This window comes from Halichoerus grypus, chromosome X (assembly GCF_964656455.1).
Source record: "Halichoerus grypus chromosome X, mHalGry1.hap1.1, whole genome shotgun sequence".
Taxonomy (NCBI): Eukaryota; Metazoa; Chordata; class Mammalia; order Carnivora; family Phocidae; genus Halichoerus; species Halichoerus grypus.
This window is the reverse complement of record NC_135727.1, coordinates 20,002,640-20,020,352: the sequence shown is the minus strand read 5'-3', so window position 1 is coordinate 20,020,352 and position 17,713 is coordinate 20,002,640. Positions and strand designations below refer to the sequence as shown.

At 47.5% G+C, this 17,713-nt stretch overlaps 1 protein-coding gene across 5 annotated transcripts; it reads right to left on the bottom strand.

Annotated features, from left to right (window-relative positions):
• Positions 1-1,101: 1,101 nt before the first annotated feature.
• IGSF1 (immunoglobulin superfamily member 1) lies at positions 1,102-17,485 on the bottom strand. 5 transcript variants are annotated; one of them, XM_078063934.1, is made up of 22 exons: positions 17,334-17,465; positions 17,142-17,203; positions 16,811-16,922; positions 14,735-14,871; positions 14,557-14,583; positions 13,865-14,146; positions 13,211-13,498; positions 11,040-11,324; positions 10,514-10,807; positions 9,767-10,045; positions 9,296-9,416; positions 7,328-7,398; positions 7,200-7,232; positions 6,528-6,818; positions 5,951-6,229; positions 5,047-5,334; positions 3,862-4,149; positions 3,067-3,354; positions 2,584-2,871; positions 2,192-2,470; positions 1,683-1,806; positions 1,102-1,527 (listed from the first exon to the last, which is right to left on the bottom strand). In XM_078063934.1, the coding sequence occupies exons 4-22, from the start codon at positions 14,802-14,804 to the stop codon at positions 1,392-1,394; spliced, it is 4,011 nt and encodes a 1,336-aa protein (XP_077920060.1). In that variant the 5' UTR covers positions 14,805-14,871; positions 16,811-16,922; positions 17,142-17,203; positions 17,334-17,465; the 3' UTR covers positions 1,102-1,391. The 5 variants fall into 5 exon arrangements, with proteins under 5 accessions (XP_077920060.1, XP_035933560.1, XP_077920063.1 ...); XM_036077667.2 differs by having other exon boundaries at positions 17,338-17,465; XM_078063937.1 differs by lacking the exon at positions 16,811-16,922 and having other exon boundaries at positions 17,338-17,458.
• Between the last annotated feature and the right edge of the window lie 228 nt (positions 17,486-17,713).

Here is a 17,713-nt window from a genome sequence, read left to right as displayed (position 1 = left end):
ATGTAAAATTTTATTTTATTTTACAATAAAATTTTATTATAATCTGGAATAAACAACTCACTGTGTGCAGCACCCTTGTGCATTGCTCTACTGAACAGTGTTATCTTAGAATTAAACAGTGTTGGGAAGTAAGGAACTTTTGGGTTCAGGTCTGAGGAATCATGACCTCCTCTAGGACCTGTAGGTCAATTCTTCTGAGGTCTTGGACACGTTCGAGGAACTAGGTAAGTCCCCTTCCCTAATCCAATCCCCCTGATGTATACTGAATTCCCACTCATGGAGCAAATGGCATGCTGATCCGGGGAGGAAGATCAGGGGCTCAGAATGCAAGCTGGTCTCCATCTGGAGTCCTGGGAGCACACTGCCCCCCACCCTTCCCACTCCAAACCAACCACCTCAACCACCTCACTTGCTTACCCACTCTCTGAGATCCCACTACCAGAGGCCCATTCCTTTGGGAAAACAAAACTCTTTTCAGTGAATGGCAAAGTATTCAGCTTTTATCAATCATTTACACTTGAGTGAATTAATGTACACTCCATGATTGTTAGGTAAGGGCCACAAAGCACACTTCGTCAATTTCAAAGTTCTGCAGAGGGCTAATCCTAATGTTTGAAAGCAGGCGTACTATGGACCTAGAAGTAACATGGTGAAAGGGATATACTTTTTTATTTTATTTTATTTTATTTACTTTATTTTATTTAAGTTCAATTAGCCAACATATATACATCATTAGTTTTTGGTGTAGTGTTCAATGATATACTTTCAATGTTTGCCCTCCTTGGGCTGAACTCGGAGGGAACACTGCCATCCATCCATCCACCCATCCATCCATCCACCCATCCATCCATCCATCCATCCATTCATCCATCCATTCAATAGTGAGATTGAAGGACAAAAGGACATTCTACTCACTGAACCATGTCTCAAACCAAATTGGGAAGTACTCTTTTGGAGCCTTCCCTCCTCCCCCACTCCATCCTTAAGCTCTTTCCTTTGTGCTAACAGCCCCATACTCTCTTATTCTGCCATAGAGGTCAGCTCCAATACACAATTTCTAAGCTATAAGTGGACAACAGACCTGTGGAGAAACCACTGCCATAGTTTTTGCAGTTAAATAGTGAATACTCTTTTTATTCAGAATACATTTTTAACAGAATTTCATGCACCAGTAAATCAGTACAGTGAGGAGTTACAGGGGTGGGGAATCTCTCTTCAGGAAACATCTCACCCTGGTAGAGCTCTCAACTCCCAGAATCCCCTTAACCCAGCTCAGATGATTAGTGGCCAAGGAGCAGTAGATGGGGTTGACTCCCAGTATAACCAATAGGATTTGCAGGTCTCTGAGGATAAAAGAGAGGAGAGGAAAGCTCTTGTAAAGGAGGAGACTATTATATCGGGACTGGCAGTTCCACTGAGGTTCCCTGAGAGACTGATGAGGGAGAGCTGGTGTTGGCGCCTGGTTCTCCTTCTTGATTACACTCTTCAAGGGCTACGGTCTGGTCTCTTCCATCTGTCTCTGAGTCCCTGTGTGGAGAAAAAGACATGACTAAGGGAGGATCCAAAACTATCAATCTGAAAACAGGTTGTGTTACGGGGCTCAGATATTCGAGGAGCATTCAGACAATTTTTTTTTCCACCAGCCCTGGGTTTATAGAAGGAGGCTGACATGAGGCATTTACCTGGTTCGGAGTCGAGGCCACTTCTTCCATTCTATGGCTAGCACCACCCCCAAAGCTACAACTACCACCACAATCAGACTACTTCGGACAATGTTCCCCACAGTGCACTCCTGAGCGGCAGGCCCTGTGATGACAAAAGAGTAGACACCAAGGCTATGGAGTTAGCACATGTACGTTCCCCTGATCTCTTGTTGTCCCCTCATCTGGCCTCCTTCAGGGTTCACTTGTGAGCCATGTTGAGAATGCAGAGGGGTTGGTCAGAGCCAGTGCTTATGCTGAGGAGAAGCTGCCCTCCTTTTGGGGGTGGAAGAGGCCTTGAAAGTAGAGGCCTGCTCATATCTGTGGGTGGATCTGAGGTCCACCTCCTCACCATCCCTAGGAGAAAGATGACCACACTTGAGGTCTCTGACTCCAAATCCTCCCACCTCCATCTTTGGTGATCTCCATCCAGACTATCTCTGGGATCCCAGGTGGGTCATTCCAGAACCATAGAGGGATTATCCTCTCACCTGCTGCCCCCACCAGCTCCAGGGCATTGCTAGGCTCTGACCAGATGTCAGGATAGGCCTGGAGGCGGTAGCTGCAGCTGTAGTTGCCAATGCCTTTTCCTTCTATGTTGTTGATGATGAAGTCCCCATCCTCTGAGAACTGCTGAGGTGCTTCTTCTCCGTCATGTTCTAAGACAAATTCAACACCTGGCAGGGGTCCTCGGCACTGAAGGGTGATGTCCTTCCCTAGCTTGAACACGGTGCTGGGCCAGGCTGACAGAGAGGGCTTAGGGGGCTTATCTGCAACCAGCCAGGACAACCAACCAGAGTTAGAAGCGGTCCTGAATCCCCTTAGGGCTAATTACTTCAAAACTACAAAGTATAGACTATTACTGAGGTCTCCAGGACCTTACCAGTCACCCAGATCTCCAGGAAGTCACTGCGATTGGAAGCCGCAAAGGGAGCAGAGTCCAAATAATAAACACAGCTATAGACCCCAGAATCGTCACCTCTCACCGCTGGCATCCAGAAGTCAGCCCTGTACCCGCTTGAGCTCTGTTGCTCCAAAGGCTCTTGAGTGCCCTCCTTCAACAGGACAAATGTTGAGTCTGGCAGTTCCCCTTGGCATCGAAAAGTCATATTTTCTCCAGGGGCCACAATGGGTCCAGGCTGGGCTAAGAGGCTGGGTTTAGGGAGCAAACCTAGAAGAAATTAACTCCTGGTCAGAGAGAGGAGGCCACTTTCCAGTGTGCTACCCCTAGAGTCTGTTCGATAAAGAGGAAAGACTATTGCTTGCCTCTCCTTGAGCTCTTTGAAAACTGTTTCCATGAACCCTCTCACAGTCCATTCTCCCCTCTCTACTCTCCCATGCCTGCTCCAGAGCACCTTCCCATTACCTGTGACTATGAGTTCCAAAGTGTTGCTAGGCTGTATCTTGATAGGGCTGGTCCAGTCAGGGTGGTAGCAGCAGCTGTAACGCCCTATGTTAGCACCAGATATGTTGGTGATGGGGAACGCCCCGTCATTACTGGTGGATCCCCAGAGCTGTACTGAAGGGGCTTCTCTTTCTTTGTGTAGAATATACCCTACTCCATGGACTGGCCCCTGGCACCAGAGAGTAACATTCTGCCCCATAGGAACCACAGAACTGGGCTCAGCAAACAACCATGGCTTGGGAAATGTGTCTAGAAAGAGATCAAAGATGTAATGAGTATAGATACTTATCACTCGCTGCATTAACCCTTTATCTTTCTCCTTCTGGATACAATAGTTCCCCCCTCCATAGTCTGGCCTAGCCTTCTACCCTCCCTAACCCCTACTCTAGTTGTCTCTGTCCCAGTCTCATATCTTGTCTGTTCTTTTTTTTCCATATCATTAATTACTTTATTTTTTTCTTTCTCAAATTTTTATTTAAATTCTAGTTAGTTAACATATAGTATAATATTGGTTTCAGGAGTAGAATTTATGATTCATCACTTACATATGACACCCAGTGCTCATCACAAGAGGTGCCCTCCTTAATGCCCATCACCCATTTAGCCCATCCCCAACCCACCTCCCTCCATCAACCCTCAGTTTGTTCTCTATCCTTAAGAGTCTCTTATGGTTTGCTTCCCTCTCTCTCTTTTTTTTTTTTTCCTTCCCATATGTTCATCTGTTTTATTTCTTAAATATATCTTGTCTGTTCTTACCAGTCACCCAAATCATAATGGGCTTGCTGAGATGTGATCCCCTATTTGACATGGCTGTCTCGTAGTAGACACAACTGTAGTTCCCAGAGTCCTCTGCTCCAACACTGTGGAGGAGGAAGTCAGCTGAGTTCCCGGAGGTGCTCTGGAACTGTAAGGGAACCTGGGTTCCCTCCTGCAAGAGGGCAAACCTCATGCCCTGGAAAGCCCCTTGGCAGCGCAGGGTCACATTCTTCCCAGGAAGCACCACAGGACCCGGCTGTGCCAGAAGAGTGGGTTTGGGGTAGAATTCTGAAATTCAAGAGACCACAACATGAGAGAAGCCTGCCCCCCACTTTCTGCAGATTGCTTTTTTAGCATTATTGGAAGAAACAGTATGTGTTTATCTAGCAAATTAGAAAATACAGAACAAACCTAAGAAAATACAATTCTCCCATTCAAAGATAACCACTCTTTATACATGTCTCTATATCTCTTTTTCATTTTTTTCTCTATGTGTCCATGTCATTGTAGCTGTAACTATTTGCATAATTGGGATCCTACTGTATGCACAGTTGTGTAGTTTAATATTTTTCACTTAACTTTATGTAGTAAACATTTTTCTATGACGTTAATCAGCCTTTGAAAACTATCATTTGTAATGGCTGCATAATATGCAACTGTCATTTCAAGGTCTTTGCCCATTCTCTGAGGGCCATCCAGCCCACCAATCTCTGACAGCTCAGCTAAAGAAAAAGTGAACATTGAGCCTAAAGCTCAAGGCCAAGCCACAAAAAGATTTTAGAAATAGGGCATGTGAGCTGGCATTGGGGATTGGACACCCCCATCTGCCTCATTTCTTCCCCTAGACGTGAATTACTTGCCTCTCCCCTCTCCTTTGTCTCTTCTCCCTGTATTAGTAATAATAGAATCTGCTGCCTTTCATGGACTATTTACCATGTACCAGGCACTTTCCTGAGCACTTTCTTGATGATTTTATTTATTTATTTATTTATTTATTTATTTATTTATTTATTTATGTAGGCTCCACACCCAATGTGGGGCTTGAACTCATGACCCTGAGATCAAGAGTCCTGTGCTCTATCCTGGTGACTTTTAGAAGGAGCACTTTTCCTCTCCCACTGACAGCCCTCCCACCCATTGTCCCAGGGTCAATCCTGCCTCCATCTGTGTTTCCCCACTCCTGACCTGTTACCACGAGCTCCACAGGGTCGCTGGGCTCAGACCAGATAGCAAAGTCATAATAGCGGCAGCTGTAATTCCCTCCATCACCAGTGCCCACTGAAATGATCAGAAAGTGAGCCGCACTGGCCCCTGGACTTGCCCAAGACCTGTCACTGGATGCTATTTCACTTCCATCTTTGTAAAGAATAAAGCTCATGTGCTGCTGGGGAGTGGAGCAATTGAAAGTCACTCGGGCACCAGGAGTGACCACAGGGCTGGCCCATGTCTTGAAGAAGGGCTTGGGGTACATTTCTAGAAGGCAGAAAACAAAAACATGACACAAAACCAAATTAAGAAAAAAAAAGATAGCTAATACAGCAAATGTTGGTTTCTGGAAGCTGCTTTGTTTTCTATAGCATTACATTCAGAAGTAGGTGCATTTAAAAATCAAGGCAAATCCACTTTGCAGATGGACTTCTCCCAGGGATTCCCGTTCCCCCCCACCCCTCACCTCCTCCAGCTGAATCCTGCCTGTCATCAGGGTAGGCAATGAAGGCTAGCTAAAAGAGTGAACTGTCATTAGGGCTCTGCTGGTCCCCTGAGGCTCAGTTTGCCCATTTGGGCAAGAAGGGGAAATGGTACCTGCTCCGCCTCCCTGGAATATTTGGCCTATATCTAAATGAGATAATTGATATGAAAATAATTAGAAAAATTAAATCACCCTCCACAAACCCCAGCTATTAATAACAATTATGGCTATTAATATCGTGCAGCCAGAGGCCCTGGCACTCCCAGCGCCACGCCTGCCTGGCTCTAAGATTGGACACAGGCTCCTAGGACCAGCAGCAAAGTTTGCTGTGGGGAGAGGAGTGTCTGACCCAGAGCTTTGCCTCCCCCCTCCTCCCTCACACACTCTTTTCAGCTCTACCTTTTATGACAAGCTCTAGGGGCTCACTGGGCTCAGACCACTTGAAGGGGCGCTTTTCAGTGTGAGTACGGCAGCTATAATTGCCTTCGTCTTTATCCTCCATTCTTTGGATTGTAAAGAAGGCTTCTCTCCCAACGGCACCAAGTTGCTGGACAGGTTCCTGCACTCCCTCCTTATACAGAACAAACTCCATGCCCGACAGCCATCCTTTGCACCGGATTTGCAATTTCTGGCCCCGGATTGGAGGGGAAGCAGACATGACAGGTTTGGGGAGGATGTCTGGAAAACAAAATGGGGTGGAAAAGGAGGCTGAAGTTTGGAGGTACCCAGATGGGACACTTGGAGTCACTCTGTCAGCAAAAAAAGAAATTCATCCTGGACTGGCCTTTGGCTCTTCTTATCAGTCTCCTTTCACTCTCTTCCCCAGCCCCCTCCCCCATTTCAGGGCCCCTCCTCTCCTACTTGCAGCACAAGCCCCTTGGGCTCCAGGTCGCTGTGCATTCCACCCCCTTAGGAACAGTGTTGGAGTCACAGGGCACTGAGGGTCACCCCAGGAGGAACCTCTACCTTTTCTTACCTGTCCCCACCAGCTCAAGTGCCTCACTGGGCTCCGACACAGCCATCTCTTCCCAGGAATGGCAGTGGTAACTCCCGGTGTGGCTCTGGGTCAGGGCTCCAAGGGGGAAGGCAGCCCGGACCTGCTCTGAGGCCGGGCGAGTTGCAATCCACCCGGTCCCATCCTTCAGCAACACAAACTCCTTAGTTGAGCCAGAAGGGCTTCTGCACCAGAGGGTTAAGTTCTTCCACGGGGCAAGAGGGAAGTTGGTCTCTGCCCACAGCTCAGGCTTAGGGGTTGGCATGATTATTTCTAGAAACAGCAGAGTTAATGAAGCCATCTTCCCTCCTCCCTCCCCTCCCCCTTTCTTTGCCCTTGAACCCCCTCCCCAGATCACAGTGCCCAACTCCCCTTTCAACACAAACCCAAACTCTTTCCTTCCTTCTGCAGGTGCTGGGGAAAGGGGAAGATTATGTCTCAGCTGAGCCTCAGAAAAGTGCAGAAGCTTGGGGGAAATTTTACAGGCAGAAAAGCAGAGTTGGAGGCTGAATTTTGCCAGCAGCTTTAGCAAGTGCCCCTTCCTGGCTGTCCTTCCCTCCCAACCAGTCACTCCCTGGCCACTGACACTGACACTCTGTAGTTATTTCAGATCTCCAGGAAGGAATGTCCCAGTCTGGAGCAGGAAAAACTCACCAGTCTCTTCTGTCAATACCCCATTGCACAGTCCTGCAAAAGAAATTGCTGCCAGAGCTCTGCCCCCTCCCCCACGGGACTTCACCCGGCCTTCTGCCCAGACCCCTTCCCCACCCCCTTGTACTCACCACAGCAGAGAAGGGCCGTGACTATGAAGAGCATGGTGACCCCTTGAGCTGTTCCCAGCAACCAGGCTTCTCTAGTGAGACCAGAAAAGAGATGAGAGGAGCTGCTGGGGTTAGGGGGAGGGCGGAGAGAAGGGGGCGGCAATTTATGTCATTGGCTTACTCACCACCCAATAGGGATTGGATTTGGGCAGGATAATGGGATATAATCTTTCCTGACATCGATGACTTTTCTTTTTGAGGGCCTCACCACCTACAAACCCCTTGCTCTTTCATGACCCACGTGCCCACCCCACCCCCTTCCCCTCTCCTCAGCCTATATCAGATGTCAGCTCCCTATGTCCCCTGATTAGGCTGTTGCTGGAATTGAGTTGTCAGATGTGAAAATGCTTTTGTAATTCCAGCTCTCAGAACCTCTGGAGCTCAGAGTGATCGGCAGCTCTAGGTGGCGGGTGTGGGGGTGGAGGGAAAATCTTGGGTGTTTCTCCGTCATCAAGTTTAAGTTTGGAAGCAGTTTTTATTATGGCAGTATTGGTCCTCAGACCGACCTGCCTCACCTGCTTTTGTTATGGAAGGGTTGCCTAGGCAGCCACAGTGAATTACCCAAAGATTGTCAGTGCTGAGCTAAGCTTGTCAGAGAGTGGGATCTCTCTACCCCCACCCAGATTATGACTAGCAATGTGCGGCAGCTTTGGGTTATGGGTCCTGTAGAATTAGATGATATTAAGCCATAATCCATTTGGCAATTTGTACTTAGAAAACACTGACCCTCCTTCCTGGTCAGGAAAACATGCTTTTCAAGCTGCTTTCTCTGAAATCTGCTTCCGGAGCTCGTTCTTTCATGCAATGGTCTTGAGCTGAGGTGGGGCACTTGAAGCTACATTTTTTTCTAACCCCTGGCTTGGAGGTTACCCCAAGGTGCAGGACTCAGGATTGATTCTGAGGACAACTAGACCTGGCCCCCCACTGAGACTTTTTGAAAACTCAAAGGGTGGTGGTTTTTGCAGAAGATTTAAGGTGCTCCCTTCTAATTACCCAAGCACTCTGTCCCTCAGATCCTGGTGGAAAACACAGACATATACAATCATAGTCATCATCCATCATATATTGAATACTCCCAGACACACAAAGGCCCATGATCATGGTGAGGGGGCTACAGCCAAGAGCAGAAGTTTGGGGGTAGTAGGTAAGGCCTTCAGGGGCTGAGGCCCCCACCAACATAGTAGCTGTCATTTCCCTTCCTGTTGTCAGGCAGAATCGCCTGAGCACAGGCCGTGGGGATCAGGGAAAAAGGAGGATGGCCCAGGGGACACCAAAGGATCAAAGGAAATGGTAGGTTTGGTTTGCCATTTTGTGGTTCAGAGGAAGCAGTTTGATTTCCTGGCCCAATCCACTACCTCATCAGATGCCCATCCAGGTTAAGATTATATTCTCAGGGTGCTCTGCACAGATGGTTGGAGGCCAGAGCGGCAGAGAGATTGGTTTCTATGGAGACTAGGATGGACCATGAGGCTCTCTAGCCCTTGAAAGCTAGGGGTTAGGGTGAAAAGTTGGGATGGGAGTTGGATTATATCCAGGGAGATAGGACAGCTTGGCTTCTTACAAGAGAAAAAGTTCAAACTAAGTTCATTTGGGAGACATCAGTCATCTCTGAGTGGCCGGGTGGTTTGGGAGGGAGATTTGGGCATTCCCTGGGTGGGGGTGGGGGGACAGGGAATCAGTGAATGAGGTTCTGATTGCTTCCCCTTCTGAGAATGTTTCTCTACCCTCTGGCTTGGATGCTGACTTCTCTGTGAGGTGAAAGAGAAACAGCTGGGATGAGAAAGTCTTGTTTCTTAAACCCAGAAGGTGGGGGATACAAAGGGTGTGACCCTGTGGCCTATCTCAACTGGGGTATGACCCATTTCTGAGTCTCTGGGGAGCCTGGACTTAGCTAGATTGAAGGACAGGGGGCTAGGACAAGATAGTTACCTGATTCTGAGTCTCCGACACTTCCACCTTATCCACAGCACTACCAACAGCAAGGCAACAAGCTGCATGATTAGGGACAACCTGATAGCTTCATTCAGAATGTAATTCCAGGTGAGAAAGCCTGTGGCCAGAGAAGACCAGAAGCAGGAGCCTTGATAGGGAAAAGGGGAGGTGAACACATTCGGGGTTGGGGTGGGGAGGAGGGAGGAGGAGTTGGTTACTGAAGGTGAAGGGAAGCTCAGACAGAAGTGGCCTTATTTTTCATGAAGAATGGGAGCTTTGAAAGTATCCTGCTCATTGCCTTTGAGTGATTCTGAGACCACCCCAGGGGAAGTATGCCCAAACCCAAGGGCCCTGATTTACATGCCCCTTACTCCCCTTTCCATTGCTTTCTGGGCACTGCTTCGGGATCCCATGGGTATCATGACCAAAGCCATGGAGGGGCAACCCTAGGAAGAGTTGTCCTCTCACCTGCTGGCCCCATCAGCTTCAGAGGCTCACTGCGATCTGACCAGATGTTGGGGTGTGCCTCTATGCGATAGCTGCAACTGTAGGTCCCTGTGCCTTTTCCTTCAGCATTACTGATGATGAAGTCTCCATCCACTGAGAATTTTTGGAATGTTGCTCTTTCTTCCCATTCCAGAGAAAATTTAAGTACTGGATGAGGTACTCGGCACTGAAGGGTAATGGCCTTTCCTAGCTTGAACATGGTGCTGGGCCAGGCCGACAGGGAGGGTTTGGGGGGCTTATCTGCAACCAATCCAGAAACTAGAGTTAGAATAAGTGACCTTGAACTCAGTACCCCTTCCCCCAACAAGTTTCTCGGCTTCTTATGTGATCTTTCCTGTCTTTCCACTTCCACTAGATCAGTGGTCTCAAAATTTGACTGTTCTTTAGAACCTCTTGGCCCACTCCTCAGTATTCTAAAGATTCTTGTGTTTCTACCTTCTATCACAAAGACCTCATACCTGTAAGTTTCCCCTGGCCAGAAGGAAAATAACATTTCCCGGGGTCACAATGGGGCTAGGCCATGCCAAGAGGCAGGGCTTGAGTAACAATCTTGGGAGAAAAAGTATGCAAAGTTTTTGGAGAAAATTCTGCACCACCTTCCTAGCATATTTTTCCTCAGCTCATAACTCCAAGAGGGTACAGGGCTGCTAACTCCTTCTTAGAATACTGTAATGATGATAAAAACAAACGACATTTGTTAGCACTCGCCTACAACCACGAGCTCCACGGTGTTGTGTGATGTCATCCTGATGGAGGTCTTCCAGGAGAGGAGATAGTGGCAGCTATAGATGCCAGCATCACTATAGGTCACATTGTTGAGGAAGAATGACTCATTGTCATCAGTGCTGGTGGTATCCAAGAGCTGAAGTGGTTTGTCTTCTCCTTTCTTATAGAGTGCAAATCCCACTCCATTCACTGGCCCTCGACACCACAGGCTCACGTTCTGACCCATCTGGACCACAGGACTGGGCTGAGCAAGTAGCCAGGTCTTGGGAAAAGTGTCTAGGATGAGACCCAAAATATAAAGGGCTAGTGGTCTGACTCCCCTCTCACCACTAAGGGTTCTCTTCCTTCAGTCCACCCTTGGAAAATCCCACCCTAAGCCCAGTTGTACAAATTCTGTTCCCTTTCCCACTGTTAGCCCTTGCTGCATGATCAGGCTCTCCAGGCAGCCCAGAGGGAGTTGTATATCCTTAGCCCCTAACGTAGGTCCCCTGGCATTCCCCTCTCTTACCGGTCACCCAGATTTTCAGGATATCACTAAGGAGTGAACCCCTGTATGACCCATCATAGTAAAAACAGAGGTAATGTCCAGCATCCTGGATTTTCAAAGCCCGGAAGAAGAAATATGCCTCATTTTTTATCGGCCTCTTGCGGTAAAAGGATTTCTCCAAGTCTTCAAGTCTTATTAGAGCAAAGGTCATTCCATAGATTGGCCCCTGACACCTGAGGTTCATGCTTTCCCCAGGTGCCATAATGGGCCCAGGATACGCTGTCAGAGTTGGTTTGGGATAGAGTCCTAGAAAGGGAAGAGACCCTGGATTAGAAATAGGATGATTCTTCCCTATTATCTTTTAGTTTTATTTTCCTAGTTTTTTCTAAAGACAAGTAGTGGTAGCTGAAGTTTAGCCTTTACTCCCTCTCCCTTCCTTGAATCTTGGCCTCTTCTAGTAGATAATCAAGGCCATGTCCTCCCCTCTCACCAGACTTTATCAGCTCCACTGAGCTCTAACTATGTATAGGGCTGTGTCTCAGTGGAATATCTACATCTGTAATTGCTTGTATCTTTAGGTTCCTGAAATGCCAAATGTACTTCTTCCAACCACCCAAGAAACCAAGCTTCTGAAAATGACTTTGATTTCATCTTTGTAGAGCATGAATACTACTGCAGAAATAAAAATGCCCTTTGAACACATTAAGCCCACATAAGACCTTACTTCCAACATGAGATAGGAAGAAGCCAAGGAGGGATTGGCCAATAAGTCTTTGACCCAAAGAAATCTCTGTTAATGGGGCCACACCTTCTTTTCCATGTATTGTTCCCGCAAGGGGATCATACTACAAAATAGAGGGCAAAACTTACTCTGATACCATTCCTTCTTACCCACTACAATCCCAGGTAGACCCACCCATCTGTTACTGGAAAGATCAGCTCTTTCATATGCTCATTGAGCATTTAGGATGTGCCAGGCATCATGTAGGTCTAAGGATGTACAAGTAAAGAAGATACAGTACCTGTCAGCAAAAAGTTCACGGCCTAGTGAGGGATACCAGTGAATAGGTAACTCTGAAAGTGTATGTTAGAGGAATCTACTCTGGAAGGACATTTATACAACAAACATCCATACACACAGTTCAAACAAACAGTTTTTGTTATTCAATCCTCAATAAAAAGCTATACTAATAAAATTAATATCTACCATTTATTGAGAACGTATATGCCAGGCACTGTACATATATTATATTTAGGCAAATCCTCACAACAACCCTGTGAGGTAGGCATTATTATTATACCAATTTTGCAAATCCGGAAACTGAGGCACAGAGAGGCATCATACAGTAGGTTGTATAGATACTGTTATCCCATTTTAGAGTGGGGGAAACCGAAGCACAAAGAGGTGAAGTGACTTGCTTAAGATCACACAGGGAGGCAGTGTCAGAGGTGGAATTAGAAACCAAGATTACTGCTTCTAAGTCCAGGGTACCTTCTGTGGCACCTATTTAGACTAATGGAGGAACTAAAGCAAATGTGGCCAATTCTGTGTAAAAGCATCCAGGCCATGGGGTGGGTGAACTGGGGCTGGGGTGTGTGTCTGGCATTTGAACATTTTGGGGAGACTTCTGCTGTGTCTAGATCTTGATACTGCCTTACTAGATCTACATATACAGGACTAAAGTAATTTATATGAAGTCATTTCTAAAATACCAGTTATCACTTTTTGTAATTTTTATTTATTTTTATCATTGATGCTAGCACAATTCTATTTCCTGCGCGTAAAAATAATCATCACAAATACAATAAAAATGCATTTAAAATGTAAAAAACAGTTTATAAGACTGCAGTGGCAGTGCCTGGCACATAGTAAGTGCTCAATAAATATTAGTCAAATGAATGAATGAAAGCATGATATTCAACAAGTAGAGAACAACAAAGCTGTGATGAGCTGAAGCTGCCAGACATTTGGTTGGGCTCACTCATTAGCCAAGTGATTGGCTCCCACATATCTTCCTGGTAGCATATGTGATTCTAATTTGCATCTCAGGAAAATGTCAAATGACACTAGCTCATAGGCCTTGCAAGACCTAGGACTTGGCTAAGGAAAGGAAAATCAGAAACCCTGGTTCATCCAGCCATGATCCCAGGGACAACGATCATCAGACCCCAGCAGCCATAGCCACACCCACCTGCCACAATCAGCTTCAGGGGGTTGCTGGGCTCTGACCACAGAGTGGGGAGCATCTGGATATGAGTGCGGCAGATGTAAACCCCTTCACTTTCAGGTGTCATGTTGGCAATGGAGAATATGGCCACTGTCCCAGTTGGGATTTGGTAATCCACGGGCTCTGCATATCCCTCTTTGAACAGCATGAATACCAAATCCTGCAGCCAGCCATGGCAGAGAATGTTAACATTACATCCAGGAAGAAGGGAAGTCTCAGCCTGGATCCAGAAGATGGGCTTGGGCAGCTGGCCTGGAAGGAGAGAATGAGCTGGAATTCAGGTAGAGCAAGGATAGCGCTGCTCAGTGAGCAGGAGAGGAGAGCGCTACTTAAATGAGCCTTCCCTCATTCATGATCCTTATTTACCACCCTTCCTTCCCCCTATCTGGGGTCTCCCCTATGTTGAGAACTTGCTCTCTAGATTTGTTCCAGAGACTGCATCCTCATCTGCATTGCCTATAGAGAGTAGGCACTTACTAACTGTGGAATGCCTGCATGTATGCATTCATGCATTTGAGGTAAATGAATTAACTAATTAAACAAATCTTGCTCTGGGAAGGCAAGCTTGAATACCGGGAGCTGGAGTTTATTCTTGATTATCTACTGCTGTCTTCTTACCTGGTGCCTCCAACTCTAAAACTTTACTAGGTTCTGACCAGCCTGTCTCCTTCCAGTAGCAGCACCTGTAAAGACCTGCATTGGACTTAGTAAGGGCACCTATAGGGAATGAAACTTGGAAGGTCTTGGAGGAAGGGCGGATCCAAGTCATCTGTGTCTTATCCTTCAGCAGCAGAAACTTGCTTGAAATCCGAGAGGGGCTTTTGCACCAAAGTGTGATGTTCTCCCAAGGGGCCTGGGGGTAGTTGGTCTCTATCCACAGCTCCGGTTGAGATTGCACCACTGTTATTCCCAAAGATCACAAAGATATGAGTAGTCCAACCCTCTCCCTCCCATAACGTGCCCCACAATGTCCCTTAAAACTAGCCCTGACCCAAATTCTTCTTTTTGTCTTCCCTTGGGGACAAGAGTGTCTGCTCATGTGGGGGATGGGATAGGGCGCCTAGGATATTTGTTCGAGGGATTTAAGTGAGTTGGGGAATACAGTGCAAGTCTGGCTTCCATTCCACCTGAAGTAAAGCTTTTTATTATTCTGTGGGAAACCAAGTCATGAAGTGAGGTGTTCTGGTCCCCAACCAGCTCAATCTGGGAACCTTTGTGGTCTCAAGGTAGTTATATCCAGTGCCATGGAGGCAGCTTATGTCTTGGAACCTCCAGGAAGGAAGGTACCTGAGGTGGCAGGACTCACTTACCTATTGATGTCATACCCAGACTTAGCCCTGAAAAGAGAGATAATGGTAAAGAAGGGCCCTCACATTGACCCCACCAACCCTCAATCCTCAACTCTCTTCTTTCTCCCTCCCCAAGGTGCCCAACCATAGGAGTACCTGTGACAGGGTCACCTGCCCCTCACCCCTTCCTTGTACTCACGAATGCAAAAGAGCAAGACAGTGAATGTCCACAGCATGGTGGCCCGCTCCCCTGGCCTGTCCAGGGTCATGGGGCCTCTGGTGCTCAATGTGTGCTTCAAGTCTGGAAGGGCTTTGCCCCTCAGCAGGTGGTGAGATCTAAAAGCAGAGGTGTTTTTACTCAGGGGACTTGTCCTGCTCCTCAAAGTTTAGTTTGGATCACTAAACTGCACCTGACAACCTTACCTTCCACTCCTTCAGAGGCATGAAAGGTACTACAAGGTCACCTGCCCCTTTTCTCCACCCACTTCTCCTTGCACCCAAGGTCTTTGCTGGCATCTAAGATGTCAGATTTGTTGAAATGTCTGTACATCTCTGGAATCTCAGAGGCTTAGAGGGCAACCTAATCCAGGCCAGAGGGGAGCCCTTGGGAGGAGAGAGATGCGAGGTGTAGAGAGTCATCTTTTTAGATCTCTCTCTCTCTCTCTCTCTCTCTCTCTCTCTATATATATATATATATATATATATATATAGTCTGAGTCCTCCAACAACCCAGCAAAGGAGGCTTTCCTGCCATCCCCATTTTGCTGACAAGGAAACTGAGGCTTAGTGGGGATATATTTAATTTGCCCAAAGTCAAAAGATTAAATATCAGATATTTATATAATAACTCCAATGCATATTCTCTAAAACCAGTATTAAACTCCCCCTTTCTTACCTTTCCTCACACCTCCTTCCCCTTCTGTATATTGCCTCAGATGCAATATTACTCTCATTATTGTCTCTTACCCCCCAAAGCTCAAAACCCCCATCTCAAATAGGTGTTGGAGAATCAAGCTACTTGAGCTAATTAATATAAGGTGTAAATGATGTATTGGCTGCCCGTAATTTATAAGCATTTTTGCTCATTGCTCCTAAGGAAATATGGTAAAGATATTTGAATTCAGGGAGGCCTTTTCATTTTCCAAAAAATCACTACCGACCACATGTATATAAGATAGATCCTTTCTGCTTTCCTGCCTCTTCTCCACCATCACACCCAAAGTATCCTTTTGCCAAGGGAAGGTGTAACCCCACCACACAAACTCAAGCTAACTCTCCTCCACCAACTCTCTATTCAGAGTCTGAGGTCCTGGCTGTTTCATCCTATCTCAGTAGAGTGGGGGTAAATGCAGCTCCCAGAACAGAAAAGGGCTGATTTCACTTCCCAGAAGAGATCGCAACACTGTAGCCTCGAATTTGCTCCAATGCTAACACTGGGTGGGATGGTGGAGCAGGAAAACAAGAAGATTCATTTTCAAACATCTGGGCTGTGGGGAACAGGTGGACCATCAGAGATCCAAGGAGACAGTTTCCTTTTGCATTTCTCACTTTGCACTGAAGGATGCTCAAATTACCCTCTCTGAACTTTTCTTATCTGTAAAGTTGAGGAGTAATACCTATCTATCATTGTTGTTGTGTTGGATCAGAGATAATATCTGTACAGGGCACATGGTAAACATTTCATTACAAGGTGGCTATTTTTCTTCTTCCCCAAGGGGGTATTAACCTGGTGTAGGACCCTAAAGATGCTCTTTCATCTCAGCTCCCACAGCCTCTTGTCCCCCACTCCTCTCAGGGCCAGGCCCAGGCCCAGGCTTGAGTGCCACCCTGTTGCTTGGTTCCCCCAAGGCTTTGGGCCAGGATTTATTGGGGAAGCCAGGTTCTACTGCCAAGGGAAAGGTTCAACCTGGGACTCTGCCCAGAAATGCCAGCTGAGATTCCAGGCTTGCCACTTAGACCCCTAAACCAGGGTTTTGCCTCCTGGGGACTTGAGTGGAATGAGGGAAGGGGGGCTTCTCAGCATGGCTAACCCCTCCCCAATCACTAAGGAAACTGTACCATTTACATCCAGCGCAAAAGATGAACCTTATGCCCAGGGAATGTGGGAAACAGCCGCAAGATTCAGGTTAATTGGCCACGCCCATTTTTGGCCTTTCACACCCCCACCCCCACCCCCAACTTCCACAGTCTAGTCCTTTTACCCTCCCCTTCTACTCCAACCCAAGCACTATCCCCACCCTTAGGCAGCGCCGCAGTGCTTTTGAGGGTGACATACCCGAAATGTCTAATGGCTCGCCCCCTGCATAGCTTTGAGGGCTCCAGGAATCAAAGAGGTTGGGCTCGGCGGGGTGGCGGGTACATGCTTCGCTGAGGGTTTGGAGGGAAGACTGAGAAGGAAAAGGGAAGATATTTACAGTGCCCAGAGATTCTCAGCGAGGCAATGCTGGGATCCGTGGAGGGACGGAGAAAGGGAAGGATAGACTGGGGAGCAGTTTGATTTGCGGCAATTAGTTACAGCAGGGAGACTATTTCGGGGTTTTGTTTAGGATCTGTTGGCCAGATTAATCTTCAGCCACTGGGCTATGCGCTCATTTGCAGGTACTTACGGTAGTTGAAGGCCCGCTCCGCTGTTGGAGATTCTCCAGTGAGCTCCTCCAGATGCAGCAAACTGCCGGGCATGAGAAGAGCTGTCTAAGGACAGCCTCTCGGGCTCCGCGCCCCGCCTCCCTCTCTCCCCCGCCTGCTTGCCGGTCCGCTCCAACCTCCTCCCCTCCCTCCGCCAGGCTCTGGGAGCCCACCTACACCAACTCTGCCTGACACCTGCAGTCCTCTGACGACCGGGATTTCTACGCCCCTCCCAGCTCCCCGCCTCTCCCGGCTCCCTGCAGAGGTTGCTGGAGCCAAATTCAGGCCCCTGCCCCCTCTCCTGTCGCTCTGAGTTTCATTGGGTCACTGTATCCTGGAGGGGAGAGGGCCAGCTCTTCAGACTGCCAAAGCTGTAGATCCTTCCTCTCCAGCTCCCCAATGCCTTTAAAGGGATCTCAGATCTTCCTCTGCCCATTTAATGCCCCACTTATGCATAAACATCGCCATCATGGTTTAAATGCCTCTGGGCCCTGGGCAGCTATTAGTTCTAATCCTCCTAGCAACCCTACAAGATGTTTTACTTCCCTCAGTT